Source organism: Nipponia nippon, unplaced genomic scaffold (assembly GCF_047370975.1).
Source record: "Nipponia nippon isolate SJK-2023a ecotype South Korea unplaced genomic scaffold, ASM4737097v1 scaffold_2, whole genome shotgun sequence".
NCBI lineage: Eukaryota > Metazoa > Chordata > Aves > Pelecaniformes > Threskiornithidae > Nipponia > Nipponia nippon.
Window position 1 is genome coordinate 44,028,673 of NW_028262336.1, and position 18,828 is coordinate 44,047,500.

General features: G+C 56.6%; 2 protein-coding genes across 3 annotated transcripts in view; one reads left to right on the forward strand and one right to left on the reverse strand.

Moving 5' to 3' along the window:
- The first annotated feature begins 344 nt into the window (after positions 1-344).
- Positions 345-8,603, forward strand: ARX (aristaless related homeobox). Of its 2 annotated transcripts, XM_087759004.1 has the most exons (6): positions 345-653; positions 1,726-2,443; positions 3,702-3,747; positions 5,676-5,745; positions 5,830-6,010; positions 7,210-8,603. In XM_087759004.1, the coding sequence occupies exons 1-6, from the start codon at positions 461-463 to the stop codon at positions 7,448-7,450; spliced, it is 1,449 nt and encodes a 482-aa protein (XP_087615130.1). In that variant the 5' UTR covers positions 345-460; the 3' UTR covers positions 7,451-8,603. The 2 variants fall into 2 exon arrangements, with proteins under 2 accessions (XP_087615130.1, XP_087615129.1); XM_087759003.1 differs by having other exon boundaries at positions 5,676-6,010.
- Positions 8,604-12,258: 3,655 nt separating this feature from the next.
- The window catches only part of POLA1 (DNA polymerase alpha 1, catalytic subunit), a 207,297-nt gene continuing 200,727 nt past the window's right edge, over positions 12,259-18,828 (reverse strand). The window contains exon 37 of the mRNA XM_087756792.1: positions 12,259-13,553. Within this exon, the coding sequence (XP_087612918.1) occupies positions 13,381-13,553 (173 nt within the window). The 3' untranslated portion in view covers positions 12,259-13,380. The remainder of the gene's footprint in view (positions 13,554-18,828) is intronic.

Below are 18,828 nucleotides of genomic sequence, written 5' to 3' on the forward strand. Positions count from 1 at the left end.
GGGGAAAACCCGGCGCGGATCCGCCGTCGGGGCCCGCCCCGTCCCGCTCGGGCATCGCCCCGGGTTCGGGCCGGGGCGCGGCGTGGGGCGGGTGCTCCGCCGCCGCCCATCCCGGCCGCCCCGGCGGCTCCCCCCCGAGCGGCCGCGGGGCGCGGGGGCGGGGCCCGGCGGGAGGGGCGCGGCGGGGCGGGGCGGGGCGAGAGGGGGGCGCAGCGCCGGGGCTCGGGGCGGGCGCCGATCCGGGGCGGTCCGAGCCGGGGTTTGCCGGGCGCCGTCTGTCGGCGGCCGCCCGGCCTCCGGCGAGAGCCAATCAGGGGGCGGCTGCCCGCACGTGGAGCCGAGGGGACTCAAGAGCGCCGCGGCCGCCGCTCACTCCCCCCGTGACGGGCGTCCCGCCGCACAGGGCAGCGCCGCGGGGGCGTCCGCGCCGCCGCCCCGGCCCCACGGCCCCGCCGCCGCCATGAGCGGCCCCTACCCGGAGGAGAGCTGCGCCGAGCGCCCCGAGTGCAAAAGTAAATCGCCAACTTTGCTGTCCTCCTACTGCATCGACAGCATCCTGGGCCGGCGGAGCCCCTGCAAGGTGCGGCTGCTGGGCGCCGCGCCCAGCCTGCCCGCCATCGCCGCCCGCCCCGACACCGACAAGGCCGCGCAAGGTAAGCCCCGCCGCCGCCCGCCCCGCTCCGTTTCCCCGGGCTCGGGCAGGGCAGGGCCGGCTGCGTCCCCCCGCTCCCCGGCCCCGCGCCGCCTCGGAGCCGCGGCCGCCGATGCCCCGTTACCCTGCCCGCCGGCGGCTGCCGCGCTGCCGGGGAGCGCGGCCAGAGCCCTGCCCGAAATTCAGCCCGGTTAATCCCGTGGAGGTCGAGTGCCGCCGCGTTAGGTTGCTCCGGCTTTCGATATACGTGTTATTTTTTTTAAGCTGGAACAAATCCGTGCGGGGAAGGGCTCGCCCGTTCGCCCGAAACCCGTAACGGATCTGGGCGAGCGAGGCGGGGGCCGCGCCCGGCGGCGGGGCAGGGCGGCAATAACGGGGCGCCGGCAGCTGCCGCCGCCGGCCCGAAGTTGGGAGCAGCCCCCCCGGGGCGGCGGGGAGCCCGGCCGGGCAGCTCCCACGGGCGGCGTCCCGCCCGCTTCTCTGGCCTTCCCAGCCCGGCGGGTTCCTTTCCTCCAAAGCCAAAAGGAAACTTGGGGGGCGAGGGGAGACGATGGGAGAGGGGAAACAAAAAAAGCAACAACAAAAAAAGCGGAGGAGCCCCGGGCCGCCGGGCAGGGGCAGCGGGACCGGGGCTGCCCGCCGTGTCCCCGCGCAGCCCCGCCGTGCGGGACGGGCCCGGCGGTGGCCGCTGCCCGGGAGGCGCCGGCGCAGGCCCGGGGCTGCCCGAGCCCCCCGGCGCCTGTCCCGCCGCTGAGCGGGCGCCGGGCCGGGCCCTGCGGCCGGGCGGGATTTCCTCCGGCAGCGGGAGCAGCGAGGCGGGCGGGGGCCGGTCTGAGGGTACGGAGCGGGGGGCTCTTGTCTTGGTGCGGGGTGGAAAACGGGGCCCGAAGGGCGGCTGCGGGGCTGGGGTCTTGCCCCGCCGGGCTCTTCGCGCTGATCCCACTGACCGTGTCTCTCTTTCTCTCCCCCCACCCCCTTTTTCTCTTCCCTCCGCACCCCTCTGCCCCCACGCCTGCCCGCCCTGGCCGACTGCTGCGGCCGCCTCCCTGCCCCCCCGCTCCTTCCCGGCGCAGGGTCCCCCAAGGGCAGCCCCCCATTCGAGCCGGCCGAGCTGCACCTGCCCCCCAAACTGCGCCGGCTCTACGGGCCGGGCGGGGGCCGGCTGCTGCCGCCGGGGACGGCGGGTCCGCGGGGGGACCGTCCGGAGGGGCGGCCGGAGGGGGGCGCCGGCCCGGTGCCCGCCGCCGCCCCGTGGGACACGCTGAAGATCAGCCAGGCCCCCCAGGTCAGCATCAGCCGCAGCAAGAGCTACCGCGAAAACGCGCCCTTCGTGGCTCCGCCGCCCGCCCGGGACGAGCTGGGCAGCCCCGCCGCGCACGTCGAGGAGCGGCCGGGCCCCGCCGCGCCGGCCGCCGAGGAGGAGGAGGAGGACGACGACGAAGAGATGCTGGAGGAGGAGGATGAGGAGGAAGAGGAGCTGGAGGACGACGAGGAGGAGGAGCTGCTGGGCGAGGACGGCGGGGGGCTGCTGAAGGAGGCCCGCCGGGGCGCCGCCGCGGCCCCCGGGGCGGAGGGCGGGGATCTGTCCCCCAAGGAGGAGCTGCTGCTGCACCCCGAGGACGGCGAGGGCAAGGACGGCGAGGAGAGCGTCTGCCTCTCGGCCGGCAGCGACTCCGAGGAGGGGCTGCTCAAGAGGAAGCAGCGCCGCTACCGCACCACCTTCACCAGCTACCAGCTGGAGGAGCTGGAGAGGGCCTTCCAGAAAACCCACTACCCCGACGTCTTCACCAGGTACCGGCGCCGGGGCCCCGGCCGAGCGCGGAGCGGGCGAGCCCCGGGGGGCCGGGCCGGGGCGGCGGTGCGCTGCACCCCCGCCTCCAAACCGCCCCCCCGGGGTGAATCCTGCCGCGGGCACCCCCGGGCTGGGAGGGGATGGGGAGCCGGTCCGGGCTCCCGGGGGGATCCGGGGCCGGCAGCGCCGGGCAGGCCCGCCGGGAGGCCGCCGCCGGGGGCTATTTTTACCCGCTGCCCTCCTTCGCCCTCGCCGCGGCCGCCGCTGGGATCGGTTACGCGCTACCCGTGGGGCTGGACCCCGGCCCGGCCCGGGGAAGCCCCGGCAGGGTCAGAGATCAAAGCGCCGCTGCCTAAAAATACCGGCCCGGCACGTCGGGGCCCCTCGCTGCCCGGAGCTGCCCCCGAGGGGCCCGGCGGGGCCCGGCCCGGCTCTGCCCGCACTTTCGCGGGCATTTTCCCCTCGAAAACGAGAGCCCCGCGGCGGCGGCTCTGGCCGGCGGCTCCTCCGCGGGAAGGGCAGGCAGGGAGCGAGGCAGAGCCGCCTGCCCCTGCCCGACAGCACCCACCCCCCGGCCTTTAGCCCAGCGGAGCGTTGAGCCCCCAAATCCCGCTCTTTTCGATCAAGGAGACCCTCCCGGTCTCTCCTTTGTTTTACCGGGGGGGCTGGCGAGGGGGGGTCCGCGAGGCCGTTTTGTTCCCCCGCCCTGGGTGCCGGGCATCGCCCGCGGGGCCTCACCTCGGGGCGCCCCCCGGCCCCGGCAGCGGCGGCCCGGGGCTGTGTACGAACACATCGCGCTTTTATTTGGTTGGTGTTTCTACGGCGTTGGCTTTTCCCCCGGGGCTTCCCGTCCCCGAGCGGCGCGGGGCTGCGGGGGCGGCCCGGCGGCGGAGGGGCCGCGGCTGAGCCGGGAGCGCTCCTCTGTGGGGAGCGGAGCTGACGAGCGGGTTTCTAACGCCTTTCGTAGATTCCGATTTGCCTTAATTGTGGCGATGCAAACGGCGGCGTGTGGCGGCTGGGCTGCCGTCCCCCCTGCGCCGCGGTCGCGGCGGGGACCGGCGGAATTGGGGGAGCGGGGGGTGCCAAAAGTCGGGAGTCCCGACGGGCGGCCGGCTCGGCGTCCCGGAGCCGGGCTGAGGGCGGCGGCAGGCGGTGTCCGCCCGGCCCTGCTCCACCCCGCCCCGGGCAGCGGGATTTCGGGCCTGGGGGGCGGCTCGGGGCGCCCCGGGCTGACGGCGGGGTCTGTGTCTCCCCCAGGGAGGAGCTGGCCATGAGGCTCGATCTGACCGAAGCCCGAGTGCAGGTGAGTGGCGGCGGCGGCGGGGCCGGGGCGTCCCTCGGCGGCGCCCGGGGCGGGGGGGGGGGGGAGTCCCCGGCGGCCCCCCGGCCCCGGCAGGGCCGAGGCATCGGCTGGCGAAACCCCGCGGGATTAAACGGCGGGGGCCCCACGGGGCTTGGGTTGTCAGCGAGACCCGCTCAGCCGCGAGCCGGGTATTTGGCTGCCATCAAATCTCCAATCGGGCTTCATAAAAGCCCACTTAGTGCTAGAACAAACAGGGCCATTTGAAGGCGAAATGTTGTTTGATTTCCTCCCCGCCTGCACAAGGAGCTGGCTAATGCTATTTGATTTCCCATTTTTGATAGCAATAAGCCTGCATTGATCTAATAGTGAGTGAGTGCAATGCTATTAAAGGTGTTTGCCGCCCCATACCAGAGTGCATTTCCCAACCCGGGTCTCATAACCAAAGAGACGATAAACATTGGGATGCCCTGATTGCCAACAGAAAACAGATGTCTCTGGGTTTGAAGCTGAGCAAATCACTTTACAGTTAAAATCGGGCGCTGATAAAGCATAATAAATTCCATATGGCTCATTTAATACACAACAGCTTCTTGCATTAGAGGGGCTAATGATGAGATTTGTCCCCTCCTTTCTGTTGACACATTTCTCCATTGTCAAACAGAGATGTGACAGCAAATCAGTATTTTCAGCTCAGGGGAACAAGTCGTGGGAAAGTTAAATAACTTTTAAAAAAGAACGACACCCCCTTTCTCTCCCCGCTATTCACGGGAGAAGATGTAATTAAGGGAATATGAATTATGAGAGTCCCTCCGTTTACCTTTGGGTGTGCTCAGACTTATTAATTCAATAAGGGGGAATTGCAGCGAGGACAGCTTGCTAATTGAGTTTTAGCTGGGAGCGCGGCTCCCCCCCGTGCCGGGCTGCCGGCTTCCCCGCGGCCGCCGTGCCGCCTCCCGCGTGGGTGCCCAGACGTGGGGACGGGCTCTCGCTCGGCAGCCCTACCGCGGGGCCCGGAGAGCAGGCATCTCACGCTGACCTTACAAAGCCGAGCCTAACGGGGAAAACTCAGCCCACACCAGCCCGAAAAAATTGACAAACGCGTGTCTCTCTCCTTAGGCGCGTGTGATGCCTCGCTCTTGGCTATTAAGCGAACATTTTCTTTTCCTTTGAAATGCGCTATTTTAGCTTTTTTTTCCTCTACCTCTCTCCCGTTTTAAAGCGCACGATTTTTGCTTTGTGGGAGGGGGAGAAGAGGCGAGGGACGGCGGTGCCGCGGCGTCCTAACCAACTTGCGTAAAATAGATCGTAAAAGGGCAGCCTGGAAACGTACATTTGCCGCTTTGGTTGCCTCGCAAATTATTTCTTCGTTTCAGACGTTAGTGAAATCACGATTTTTTTCCTCGCTCTAAATCTGAAGGGGGAGAAGGGGAAAAAAAAAAAAAAAGTCCATGATCCCCAAACGACATCATTTGTAAATAATTGCCTTCGGCGAAAAAAGCCGCGCAGCTGCCCGTGTGGGTCTGCGAGCGGGCTCGAAACCCGCACAGTCCCACGGGGAAATCATTTTCCCGCTGTTCCAGCGCAGCGAGAGGCTGCGGCCGAGCGTCCCTGCGCCGGCAGCTGCCCGCAGCCCCGGGCCGCCGGCAAACGGGGCGGGGGGGGGCGGGTAAAGTGTCGGCCCCCCCCCGCCCCCCCCGAAAGCGGGGTGCGGGCCCCCGGGGTGGGTCGGCCGGCACCGCCCGGGGCTGCAGCGCGGCGCTGACACGCGTGGCCCCCCCGGGCCGCCCCCTCGGGGGGGAGCCCACCGGCAGCCCGCGGGGCGCGGCGGAGGAGCGGGCGCCGTCGGGCCGGTGCGTGGTTCCCGCGGGGCTCGCCCCGCCGCGGGCGCGGGCAGGCACATTAAAACCGGTTTTTCTTTTGGCTTTCAGGTATGGTTCCAGAACCGTAGGGCTAAGTGGCGGAAGAGGGAAAAGGCTGGGGCTCAGACACACCCCCCAGGTTTGCCTTTCCCTGGTCCCCTGTCAGCAACTCACCCCCTCAGTCCATACCTTGATGCTAGTCCTTTCCCTCCTCATCACCCAGCTCTAGACTCCGCCTGGACCGCCGCCGCCGCCGCCGCCGCGGCCGCCGCCTTCCCCAGCCTGCCGCCGCCGCCCCCCGGCTCCGCGGCGCTGCCCCCCGGCGGGACCCCGCTCGGCCTCGGCACCTTCCTGGGCGCCGCCGTGTTCCGCCACCCCGCCTTCATCAGCCCCGCCTTCGGCAGGTACCGCCCGCCCACGCGTGAAACGGCGCCTCGGGGGACCCGGGGGAGGGGGGCGACGGCCGCCGGGCACCGGCCGGGGCCGCCCCGGCCGCGGTCGCCCGTGGGGACCCAGCCCGCGCCGCCCGGGGCCGCCGCTCGCGCCTCGGCCCGGCCCCACGCGGGACCCGTCTCGCGCGGGCCGCCCCGGCGTTCGAACTTGGAGCGCCGGCGGCCGGCGCCGATTGGGCGCCGCGCGGGTCACGTGCTTCCGCCCCGGCCTCCCATTGGGCGAGGGCGGCTCTCCCGCCAGCCCCCCGCCCCCCCCGCCGCGGGTCAGGCGGGTCCCCCGTGGGGGCGGCCGGTCCCCGGGCACCGCGGCCGTGGGCGGCGGCGTTTGCGGGGAGCCCGGGCGTCCCCGCGGGGCTGCGCAGCCCGCGCGGGGGGCAAGGACGGAGCAGGGTCCCCGCGGGGCGGGCGGGCGGGCGGAAACCGGTGCCCCCACGCAGAAACTAAACAGGCGTGGATCGCCCTGCGTGCACAGGCGGCCTCTGCTTCGCTCGGGGTTCTGCTGCGCTTCGGCCGTGCGGGACGAGCTGCAGCCGCGGCCTCCCGGGCGCCGTCAGCACCGCCCGCCGCGCCGCTCCCGTGAGGTCCGGCACGGGCAGATTTTTAGCCGCGGGCACGAGTGGGTCGGAGCAGCTTCGGGAGGCTGCTGTCGGGGCGAGCCTCCGCGGGCGCCGCGCCCCGTCCCTGCGCGCTGCCACGCTGAGCGCCCGCGGCCGAAGCGGGGGAGCCCCGGGCGGAGGCCGCTCCCGGGGCCGGGGCCGCCCCGTCGGGGCGCGCAGCGGGGCGCAGGGCCCGGCCCGCCGGGGCGGGCGGCGGGGGAAGAGGCCCCGTTGCTGGACGGGGCGAGCGCAGCCTCCGTAGGACCGGGGGTTTCCCCGTATTTTTTAGCGCCGGCTGACGAGAAAGCCCCCCGGAGCCTCTCCCCGCCGGCTGTGCCCCGGCAGCCGGGGAGATCCAGCCTCGGCGACTTTTTTTCCCTCCGTTTTTTTTTTATATTTTTTTGCCCCTCAAATCTTTTGCCCTCCAGCGTCGGGTTTTTTCCCCGTCGTGTCTTTCCCCCCGCCCCCGCCGCGTCCCCGCCTGGCGGGAAGGAGGCGAGCGGAGCCGGTGCGGGCCCGGCGCGGCGGTGACGGGCGTCTCTGCTTCCCTTGCAGGCTCTTTTCCACCATGGCCCCCCTGGGCAGCGCCTCCAGCGCCGCGGCCCTGCTGCGGCAGCCGGCGCCGGCCGCCGAGGGCGCGGTGGGCTCGGCGGGGCTGGGGGACCCGGCCAGCGCCGCCGCCGACCGGCGGGCCTCCAGCATCGCCGCCCTGCGGCTGAAGGCCAAGGAGCACGCCGCCCAGCTCACCCAGCTCAACATCCTCCCCGGGAACAGCACGGGGAAAGAGGTGTGCTAAGGGACGGCCGCCGTCCGCGGGGTTCGGGCTGGTTTTTCTAGGGGGGAGAGGAAAAGGAGAGGGAGAGGAGAGAGGAGAGAACAGACGAATAAGTAAAGGTCACCTCAGACAGCACCAATCAAGACCAAACGGGGGGAAAAATAATAATAATAATAATAATAATAATAATAATTTTTTAAAAAAAGCGGACCAGCAGCTGAGTCTGGGGCAGGCTGTCGGGTTAGGCGCTTGGAGACAGCGAGCGCCTTCCGCGCCAGCCCTCAGACGAGAGAACCGACACTTGCAAGCTCCGGAATAAGGAACTCCTTGGCTGGTACATTTCTGAAATGTACGACCTGTTCGTTTCCTCGCTGAGCATTAAGGGGAAAAAAAGAGAAAAAAAAAAAAAGCCCTAATAAAAGTTATTATATATTAGCGTTACGTACACTAAATATTTTTCCTTCTGTTTATCTGGCAAGAAAAAAAAAAGGAAGAAACAAATAGAAATGTAATTAAGAAAGGGAAAAAAAAAAAAGGAAAGAAAAGCAAAGGGAGGGGGGAAAGCTACCCACATCTTCTTAAAATAACATCCTCGGATGTGAAGTTGGTCTGTTAGGAGCACTGGAGAACTATTTTACGTGTTGCTGCAGCGAGCTGCGTACGCTACCCAAGGATGCTGCCAGTGCAGGCTGAAAGTACATGCGATGCTGTAAGATAACCAGTGCACTTAAGGGAAAGGGTATATCTTTTTCTTGTTATATTCTTTATCACTACACCAACCAAGGTTTTTATATCAAACCAAAGGGAAATACACTGCTAGAATATGGACTGTTTAAGTCACTAAACTGTGATTATTGATTCTGTACATACCATTGTTATAAAAAAGAACAGAGCTTTGTATATTTGAAATGTTATAAAACAATTGCACTCAGTGTAGTGTTGTAAAAGTTTGTCATTCTGTAGATTCTTACTGTGTTATAGATATAATAGGGTTCCTAGACAAATATTTATGTACAAACCCTTTATTTAACTTATTAACTGTAGAGGTTTCTGAAACCCTCAAGAGGCGATGGTACAGTACTTTTTCGTGTAATGTCGTTATTGTTAACACTTTTCCTTGCTATCCGGTGGAGAAGTGCCACGTTCAGAAAATAAACAAAAATATATGTTTAACAAAAAAGAAAAAAAAGGAACAAAAGAAAAAAAAAAAGGCAAAAAGCCCGGTCCTTGCGGGGGCTGCGGGGCCGCCTGCGCCGCGCTGCGGGCGCCGGGGCCGGGGGCGGCCGGGGGCTGCGCTCCGCCACCCCCCGCCGCCGGGGAACCCCCCCCCGGGGTTCGGGGGGGCGCGGGTGGCTTGGCCGGAGGCGATTGCCAGAGCGCGGGGGGGGGGTGGAGGACGAGGTGCCGGCGGCCCCGTTTGCAAGGGGATTTGCAGATCGCGGGGGCCGGGGGGGCACCCACGGCGGCACCCGCCCGCGCTCCGCCGTGGGCACTGGGTCGTGGCCCCCCCGGGCGCTGCCGAGGAGGGTGCCGGGGTCGCCCCTCGGCAGCGGCCACCCCGCACCGCGGGGAGCCGCCCCACGCAGCCCCGGGCCGGGCCGGGGCAGCCCCGGGCTCCGCCGCTGCCGGCAGCCGGGGGCGGGGGACAAACGGGAGCATTTGGGGGAGCGCTTGGCTGAACCCCCCGCACCCCTCCGTCCCGCCCGGGGGCAGGAACGTTCCTCCGCGCCTGTTTCTTGCCTCTGCCCCCCCTTCTCCCGGGGGTGAGCTGCCGGGGTTTCCCCCTTTCCTTTATTTCCCCCCGGTTTTGTTTTGTGTTTTTTTTTTTTTTTCTTGTTTTTGGACGCAGCGCTCTCGTCTGCCTCTTCCACGGAGCAGAAACGCGTGAAAGCCCCCGCAGCGGCAAACCCGGTGCCCCTTCCCCGGCCTCGACGGGCCCCGGGCCCCCCGCTCGGCCCCGGCCCCCCGAGGGCAGCGGGCGTGGGTGCGGGCCGGGCCGCCCGAGCGCGATCGTGGGGTTGGGGCGGGGGGGGTGGTGTGGATTTTCTGGGATGATTTTTGTCTAATCGCGCCGTCGCTGCACAACGGCAGCCGGGTACCGGGGAAGGCCCCGGCCCCCCGCGGCCAGCCGAGCCCACCGAGGGGGCCGGTCCGCCCCGTCCCGTCCGGTCCCGTCCCGTCCCGTCCCGTCCCGCCCCGCCGGGCCGCTGCCTGGGGCGGCCCCGGCTCCGGAGCCTTCGGCCGGGCAGCGCCGCCGGAGCGGCCGCCGCGCGTGGGAGCCGGCCGCGACCCTTCCCGCGGCTCCCCCCGTCCACCCACGGCGCTTCACCCCCCCACCCCCCGCCCGCCCCCAGCCGTATTTTTGAGTGCTAAAACCCTCCATAGGCGCGAAAAAATTTTATGGGAAAAATAAGGCTTGTTCCCTGGACGTTATTAACAGTGCAGGCTGAAATATACATTTTTGCCTTAAAGAAAAGGGAATCATTATCAAGCCATTACGCATTAAGAAATGTCATTCAGTCATTTTTATTCATTCCGCTGAAATCTTCGTAAAAGCCCGAATCATACTTCTGCAAGCAGCAATTTTGTTAATCCAGGGGGTTATTACTCTGGTCCCTTATTAGGATCTATACTGCTGCCAAGCAATCCTATAACCTTCTCAAAAGAAGTTTACCTCCGTGTTATAAAACCAGTAGTGGTATTTATACTGTGCAATAATTAGTGTATTACTTGAATCCGCTAACAGGTTCATTTTATCTCCGCACAAAACCCCTAGTCTGCTTATAGAAAGCTTGTGCCTCCTTTGGTGCTGCTAAAGTGCTGAAAGAGTGAATGAAGGCTGGTAGCACTTTCTCCTTTCGCCGTGCCTTAATTCCCATCTCTTTTTGCTCTCATCCAATTAGTGCAGTGTATTAAGCGGTTTATCATCTCATAGTCAGCTATTGAGAGAAACAAGGCGAACACTTTGCAATAGAGCCTGCTCTCCTTTGACACCCTCAGGTACTTACATATTCCACTGTGCTATGAATAATAGAGGGAGAATAGAGCGCTAATTCCCTCATCAAAGAATGCCTTGTCTGCTGCTTTGCTCAACAACACCATTCTGATCAAAAGAAAAGCAATAAAGCTTAGCATAACAAAACGAAACCTACTTATTAGCTTAGTGGTTAAATTAATGCAGAGCCGCTGCTATTCAAAACCAAGGTTTGAAAACAGCCTCCAACAACCTGATAATGCTGCCTTCGGGATGAAGGAATTTTAATCTGAAATTTGAAGCTGGCACAGATGAGTTAATCTATTAAACTGCTATAAGGAGGGTGCGGGAGAACTCTTCAATTAAGGCCCGTTTAAGGTGCTCGGCGGCGGCCGGGGAAGGGCGCGAAGGGGAAGCCGGGCTCCGGTTCGGCGCCCGGGAAGCGCCGGCGGCGGCGAGCGGCGGGGGCCGGGGCCGGGGCCGGGGCCGGGGCGGAGGGGCCGGGCTCCCGCACCCCACGGCTCTCACCAGCGAACCCCGGCCGCCGCCTCGTCCCCAGCTGCAAAGGCATACAAATAAACACAAACCTTCATTTTGACAGCGCTGGGGCGGGGGGGCAGGGGACGAGGGACGAGAGGAGGGAAGGGAAGGCGGCTGGAGCCAGATCGGTCTCAAAACGCAAACCTCCCGGACTTCCATCTTCCCCAAATTATTTACAGCGCTGCATTTACCGGCTCCATTTAATATTAAATGCTATAAAGATGACTTTGCGTTTCCCAGCCTTTCTCCGGGGCCAAGAAGAGGCAGGCTGCCCAGAGCTGATTAGGGACGGGGGGAGGGGGGGGGAATTCAGTTCACTCCTTGCCAAGACTTCAGCTCTGATCTGACCAACTCTGCTGGGAGGAATCAAAACCCGCCTGGATTCGGGGTAAAAGCCCTCATTTCCGACCTCCTCCCCCCCCCCCCCCCCGACCCCGGCCGGGGTTGCGGGGGGCCGCGGGATTTGGGGGAGCGGCGCTGCCCCCCAGCCCCGCGCAGGGCCCGCTGCTGCGCCCTGCGCAGTCGTTCCACAACACTCTCGTTTAATCTAAACATCCCTAAACTTGCAAATTAACAGGCTCTTCAGCTGTAATTATACAGATACATACAAGTGCCACGGGGTCAGGTTATGCCGTAACTATCCATTTTATGTCTATACCTCACGTTTGGAGGAGAAGGTCACACTTTTCACTTTCCTAAGGCATTCTACCCCGTTAATATCAGTAATATCTTCATAATCCTAATTGGGTTGGACACGAAAAAGCTAAAAAAAAAACCAAACCTGCATGAAATTAGAGGACACCAGGCTCTTTCCAAGAGCCGCGACATCCACGTGGCACCTGGGCAGCAACACCTTCTCTCCGAGATGGCCCCCACACCAAGCGGTAGCTCGCCGGGGTGGGACCCCGCCAGCACAACACCAGGCATCGACACCAGGTTCCATCTCCCGTGCACTGTGACTCGATGTGAGTAAAAATGAAAGGATTTAGCCCCCCAAAAAGCCCTTTGCTCAGAAGATGACCGTGTATTTAGGCCTACTCGAACAGACGTCACCCAGACTGACAGACAGCATCTTCCCGTGCTGCTTTAGGGACAAATGAACGCCGACAGATGGACGTATCCCTTCGGCGCCCAACACCTTCGTGCTGATGCTCTTACTTTTTCTTCAAGCTCCCTTTGTTAATGGCCGGCCATCCTAAGAACGGACACACGACCGCGTCCGTAAAGCCGGGAAAAGTCTGGAGCAATACGACCTCGCGTGGAGTATTTTCAACAGTTAGATGATCGAATCAACTTCTCTTTTGCTAGAAAACTTTATTTTTTTTTTCCTTCAAGTGTTAGGAAAACTTTACAGTTTATACTGTTAAAGATTTAAAAGAACATTTTTTATAACCTTACATTAATATATCACATTGCAAACTTAACAGCAAACATGAGTACAACAATATTTTGTGTACAAAAGCATGTACCCAAATGTACACTCTTTTCTTGTCATATCTGCTTGCCATTTTATTAACAGTAAATGAAAAATACAATTTGTTTATAAAACCTTTAAAACCTCCAATACAGTAATTATTACAGAACAGCAACAATGATTCTCGGCTTTCCCTTCCCCCGTTATTGGTTACAATGCCATCCCAAACATATTTTTCCTTATCGATTACTTACTTTCAAACACTTTGCACAGAAAGAAATGCAATACGTTTATATCCTGGGTATGTACGAAACAGGTTTTGTACATGTGCACGTCTTTACATCCACATAGACATTTCCAACGTGGCAAAATATGATGCTTAAAGATGCACGGAAAGACTCTTAATAAAAACCTGGTCCCTATTTTTAGCACCTCCAGCTTTCAGTCGTTCTTTACCTCGAATAAATTTGAAAGTAAAGTGTCCCTACCTCCGTTCAGAAGGTATTAGGACATTTAAAGGCATTTAGGTTTGGTATTGTTTTTAATTGGTATGTTTATGATCAGGAAGAAGATAAACTGTGAAAAGGCAAAACATTAGTGCTCCTACTGAGACCTCTACTAACCTCTCTTCCTGAGAGCACCTCTACTAAATACCCTGGAGCAAAGTCTAGGATCACTTACATTCCAGCAACTCTCACTGGGAATTATCCAATTAAAGCAGCAATTCCCCCACCCCCTTTTCCCTCATAGGTCTAAATACACAACAAAATATATTGCAAAAATCAACTACTCCGTATTTTAATAGCCCTGGCTTTGCAATGAAGAAAAGAACGGAAGATAAAAACACCTCGAACATTTCACGTCCACGTGAATCATACATCCCGTTTTCATCTTCCGTTTTTCCTCCTCCGAAGAGACAAGATTATGGAAACATCATTGTGCATACTGAAATAGCGTATTGCTTAAGAGACCGTTACTCTTAAACAAGGAACTAGCCTCTCGTCTCCCTCCATGTTTAATCAATCACTGTCTGTCATTATTGGACTCTCCCGCAGATCTTCCTATGCTCACGGTAAAGAGTTTGCCAAGGTTCACTTCTGAGTAGCCACTCATGGACAGACATTTGTCTACGGTGCTCTTCAGTCTTTTGTAGGCCTCAGAGACTTCCTTCCTGAGTGGCTTCTTCTTCAAATACTCTAAAAGAACAAAGAAAAAAAAAAAAACAACAGAGAAATATTAAAAGACGCACACAGACAGTACTTTTGCCTTCACTACTGCTGTGAATCATGGTATTTTAAAACGAGGTGAATGTCGTAGCTAGCAAAGATGTCATTTACGGGAAGCTCTCCCAGCTTCTGCTGCCCTCCCCCTGCCTGCCCGGCCGCAGCGCTGTACCAGCCGGCTAGAGGCCGCATTGAACCTGCCCGCGGTGGCGAGGCTGAGGCTCCCTCAGCCCCACCGGCGCGGGGGCAGCGGCTCCTGCCAGGAGCTGGCAAGAAGCACCGGTCGTGTGGGCTAACTGGAGTGAAATGGGGGTTCACTAAGTCACAGCAGAGAAAATAAGCGATAGCAGGGCTGGCTCTGAAAGTATCTCATTTAAAATGAGCAGGTGCCTTAACTTAGTGAGAACTACTCAGAGTCCCCGGGGGGCTGAGGCAGGGAGAGATCCTGCCCACGCCTGGCTTCAGAAGTGAAGGAAACCAGGCTTCACTTCTCTCGTCCCTGCTGCTGCTAATACTGGCACAACCTGGGACACAGCCATCACCCGTCTCGTGCCTTCTCACATGCACCTCGTGGGCAGGATGCGAATCCTGACGCTCACCACTACGGAGGCGTTGGAAGGAAAAGGGCAGTAGCACCAACAGGGGAAATTCCATGCTACCCTACCCTAAAATGGAGAGAAGATGCCTGGTATCTCAACCAGGAGGCATCAGGTTCACCTGACACATGAATGAAGAGAGGCGTTCCCAAATGCTTGATCAATAATACCTGTGAAGAAATGTCTGGAGTGCAAGACATTTAGTCACTTGTATGTTTGTGTGTGCGCAAACTCACATGCATGCGCATGAGTTTGTACATATTTCAGCAGCGAAGCCCAAACTGTTCGAATTTTGTTGTTGTTGTTGTTAAATTTTATGCCATCCAAAAAAAAATCCAGGGATTTTATTTGGGTGGTTGTCAGACTTTTGCTTTACAAAGGCTGTGGACAAAGACTAAAAGAGCAAAATATTCTACTGATACACATCAACGCCAACTTGATGCAGATCTGGTGCAGTTGTGCTCCTCCTTTCCAACCAACTCCATGTTCTAGAAGCACCAGCTCCTACCCGAAAGCCTGCGTCTGCAGCTACACCTTGGAAGAGGCAGCGCTGGACAGTCTGCATTACGGAGCACACAAGAAGGAGGTATTGAAAAACCAGGTGCTCTCCCAGACAGTTTCCCCCCCGTTGGGCTGCAGGGACTCCAGGTCAAGCAGAACCATGAGAGCATGGCACAGGTACTGAAAGGTCGAGCTTTCAAGCCATTTAGGCGCAGTGTAAGCGTGTGTCTCGTGAGCAACCAACAGGATCCTTCTGTTGCTCGTCAGCTTTGCCTAAAAGCTGTTGTCGCATCTCTTCCTGTCACCTTTGCAATGCTGGTACTGCCCTCCTTGCGCTTTGAACACGTAACAAAGGAGCCTCCATCCCCTCTCCAACAGCTTTTACTACAGGGCACAAGGTAAGATGAAAACCCAGCCGTCTCTAGAACAGCTGAGTTTGTTTAAGAGAAGGGTTTGGAGGCGAGGGACACGCTGGTTTTTTGAGTCCACCCGTGCGAGGGAAGAAATGACTCACTTCTCCGATGAATCACTTCTGCAATGTGACTGAGATGAAGACGTCCCATCGGACGCACCTTCGCCTCAGCAGCCAAGTCAAGGACTGCTACACGTGGAGACGGCAGGGAAGGGAGGCATGGGAACAGAAATAGCTATTACAATTTTTGGCTTTGTGAATTCCTCCTCCCTGAGGATTCACGAATATTTTTGCAGAGCCTCAGATGTTTTTAGATGAGCTCAGCAGATTAACTACTGGATATGATACAAACAGTAACGTTTTACTGAGCAATTGCCGCCTGCTTAGGTTTCCCGTGTTATTCACGAAGTTCCACTGAACTCAATTGCTCTGCATGATGCTATCAAATCTTTAAAAATTAAATTAAAATTTAAATTAACGATGCCGGTTTGAGTAACTGAATACGTTGATTAAAAGCACTTCGGTAAGCACCTTTCATGCATCCTTGTGAAGAAGGTATGTATTTGTGCTGTCATATTCAGTTGGGGGTATTTATATTGCCAGCTTCGGGCAGTAGGCGAACAGAGGAAGATGCCTAGTTGAAGATACCACATTCTCAGCATTACCCAGACAGTAATGACATTAGATCTATTAGCAGAAGTAAAATTTCCTTAAACTACACCACCAATACAATAAAAACTTCAATTGTAAGAATCTGTTCATTAACAGACTGAAGTCACTACGGCATAAACACATTAAATGATCCTGAAATTATTTAAATGTAGGTTTAATTAAACAAACCTTGAAAATTGTAATAACCAGATCCTTAAAAACACCAAACCCACTTAGCCACAAATTCAGCGCTAACTAATTTACGCGTTTTCAAGATCACAGAATCATAGAATCATTTAGGTTGGAAAAGACCTTTAAGATCACCAAGTCCACGACTACACCATGTCCCTAAGTGCCATATCTACACATCTTTTAAGTACCTCCAGGGATGGGGACTCAACCACTTCTCTGGGCAGCCCATTCCAGTGCTTGAATGAGAAAATAAATGATATAGTAAGTAGGTTCACTCGCCACTGCTCACATGTTAGCAAAACCATCCTCTTTATACCAAGGAACTGTGGCAAATACCATCCTCATAGCTCAAAACTAGGCTAAAATAGTTTAAAGATTCCTGGAGCTCAGAAGGGACCAAGGTGAAACGTATCAATGCGCAGAAACAGCTGGCACATGTGAACAGAGCAGGAAGGCACATTAATCATGAGAACAACGAGGCAAACAATAAACCACGGCTGGAAGCAGGGAACAAAAACAGAGATCTGCGTACAGTGCCAATTCAGGCTCCAGCCGTCCCACTAACAGAGCACCTAGTCGTGTCCCCCCCCCCCCCTTAAATCTAAACTTTAATTTTATGCAATAACCTTTCTGGCAGTATGCTTCAAACATTTCTCAGATGCAATTACCCTCGTAGAGGCAAGCAGGAAAGGGTGGACTAAAAAAAAAGGAGAAATATGAGGGGCCTCGTTGAAGTAATGAGGCCAATTTTAAGTTTCAATTATAAGAGAATGGGAGCTGGGAGCTCCGGGAGGAGAGGCAGGCAGCGGCTGTGTCTGCAGCACAGCCACACCATGCATTTGAATGACACAAGTGCATCTGATGACTGGGGAGAAGAGATTTAAAGAACTGCAGTAATACAGAGCAGGGTAAGATGAGAGAGGACACAGCTCCTGATGTGTTTACCTCCTTTGCTGATGGGATATTGACTTTTCCCACCAGGTTGGTTAGAAAGGGACTATTTACGCTGCCACACAGCAGAGTAAGAATGACAACCAGCATCACTCTGTGCTCCTCTGAGTAAAAGACAACTGTGACCGTCGTATATCACACAGCCAGTCAATACCTTCGAGTTACCATACCACCCAACTTAGAGATGCATATAAAAGCTCCTACTTTCTTCCTAAACGAGAATTTAATCAATAATGCACCTAAGGCCTTCTGAAAACTAAGCTATACAAACTGACTGAAATTGCCTTTCAGTAGTCAGTCATGTTCCAAAATAGTTCTATACCTATTATCACCCCATCATTGTTTTAATAATATCCAAGTTCAGTGGCAAGCAATCTTTTAAGACGACCACTGCTGCAGAATGCATATATGGCTATACATAAAGAGATATATTTATACACATGCAGAGCATACAAGAGATACTACCAAAACAAATATACAAGTGAAAAATACTATTATTTTAATAAAAATTTAAAAAGAAAAAGGAAGACTTATTTCTGACTGTATATAATTAAAATTCAGGTACTGTATTCTCTGAAGTTAATAAATCACTGACTCTGGTAAAGATTTTAGAATCATATCACCAAGCATGCAGCTAGCCCTCTCCCCCTCAACATAACTGCTCCCTTGTTCCCTTCACAAAACACAGGCTGAACTTCTGGATGTCCCTGTCAAAATCAGCACCCCTTCCAAGTCCTTGTTTAGCTATCTAAGTATATTTTTATATTATTTGGAAAAAAAAAAAAGTAAAAGGTACCTGAAATCCATTTACCCCATACTGTTGTACTGATGCTGGAAGCAAGGATAGCAATATTTGGAGATTATCTATACCTGCCCATGTGTTTTCCATTTATTGCAGTTTCTGTTCGTTCCTATTAAAATGACACCGAATAACCTGATAGTCAGGATCAAGAACTTTTGTTCTTGGATTCCCTAAGATGTGGCTCGGTGAAAGTCGTCTGTTTTTTCTCCTACTGATTGGACAACCGAACTGTGTCATATTATTAAACTCTCTCCCCCTGATTATTCTGTTGATAGCCTGCTCTTCAGAGGGAGAAGTAAAAATATATTCACATTCCTTTGTATTTGTGTGCATGTACCTGTACTGGGTACATGAGAAACAATGTAGGTGCCTATGAGCACAGTGCCAAAATATTGGTTTATCTGGGAATGCAAAAAAAAAGCCACTGAGTATCATTTATGTACAGCATCGTGTCTCTCTCACACTTTTATTTAAAGAGTTAAAGAACATACTAAATTAGCTACTGAATTTTTTACGTCGCCTACTGGTTATTGTATTTTAATTACAGCAAGCTTAGACACACAGGCAGCAGTCTCTGTTCCAAATATCTGTGTTTCATTTATTTCTGTGCAAAGGTAGCAAACAACAGTCAGTCATAATTGGTTCTGTCAGATGTTTTACAGTCAGTCATAATTGTCTCTGTCTAGAGGTGTGTCAATTTACTGCAAGTTAAATAAATATTCTGTCTATTATGATATCAGGTTATGTAAGCCATTTTTTTTAATTGCATGGGTTCCCCTTTCATAATCCTCAGCACCCCTATTTATACTGTTAACCTTAACTTTGCCATTTATGGAATGTCAATGAAAAAAGTCAACAGCAATTTAATGAACAGACCTGTAAGACTCTAACATACTTGCTTTTTTATCTCTAATTAAATATAATCAAATTAGGCTATAGAGCAATTAAATTATTCTGTCTTGACAGTGTTCTCCTCTATCAGCGATGCCAGTTCACTGGCCTAAAGAAGGAGATTTACTAACCTAAGTCTTAAATGATTCTTGTTTTTGCTGAAGAAAATAAACCTCCCAACTCGAACCAACTTCTAAACCACATAGTCCTACAAAATAACAGAGGCCGTTGATGATCAGGGCCACGTTTGCC

Bases quoted from the DNA above. Each gene is read 5' to 3' on its own strand.
- ARX (XM_087759003.1), top strand. From the start codon at position 461: ATGAGCGGCCCCTACCCGGAGGAGAGCTGCGCCGAGCGCCCCGAGTGC. The intron at 3,748-5,675 runs GTGAGTGGCGGC...TTTGGCTTTCAG, and splicing joins TGACCGAAGCCCGAGTGCAG to GTATGGTTCCAGAACCGTAG. The intron at 6,011-7,209 runs GTACCGCCCGCC...CTTCCCTTGCAG, and splicing joins ATCAGCCCCGCCTTCGGCAG to GCTCTTTTCCACCATGGCCC.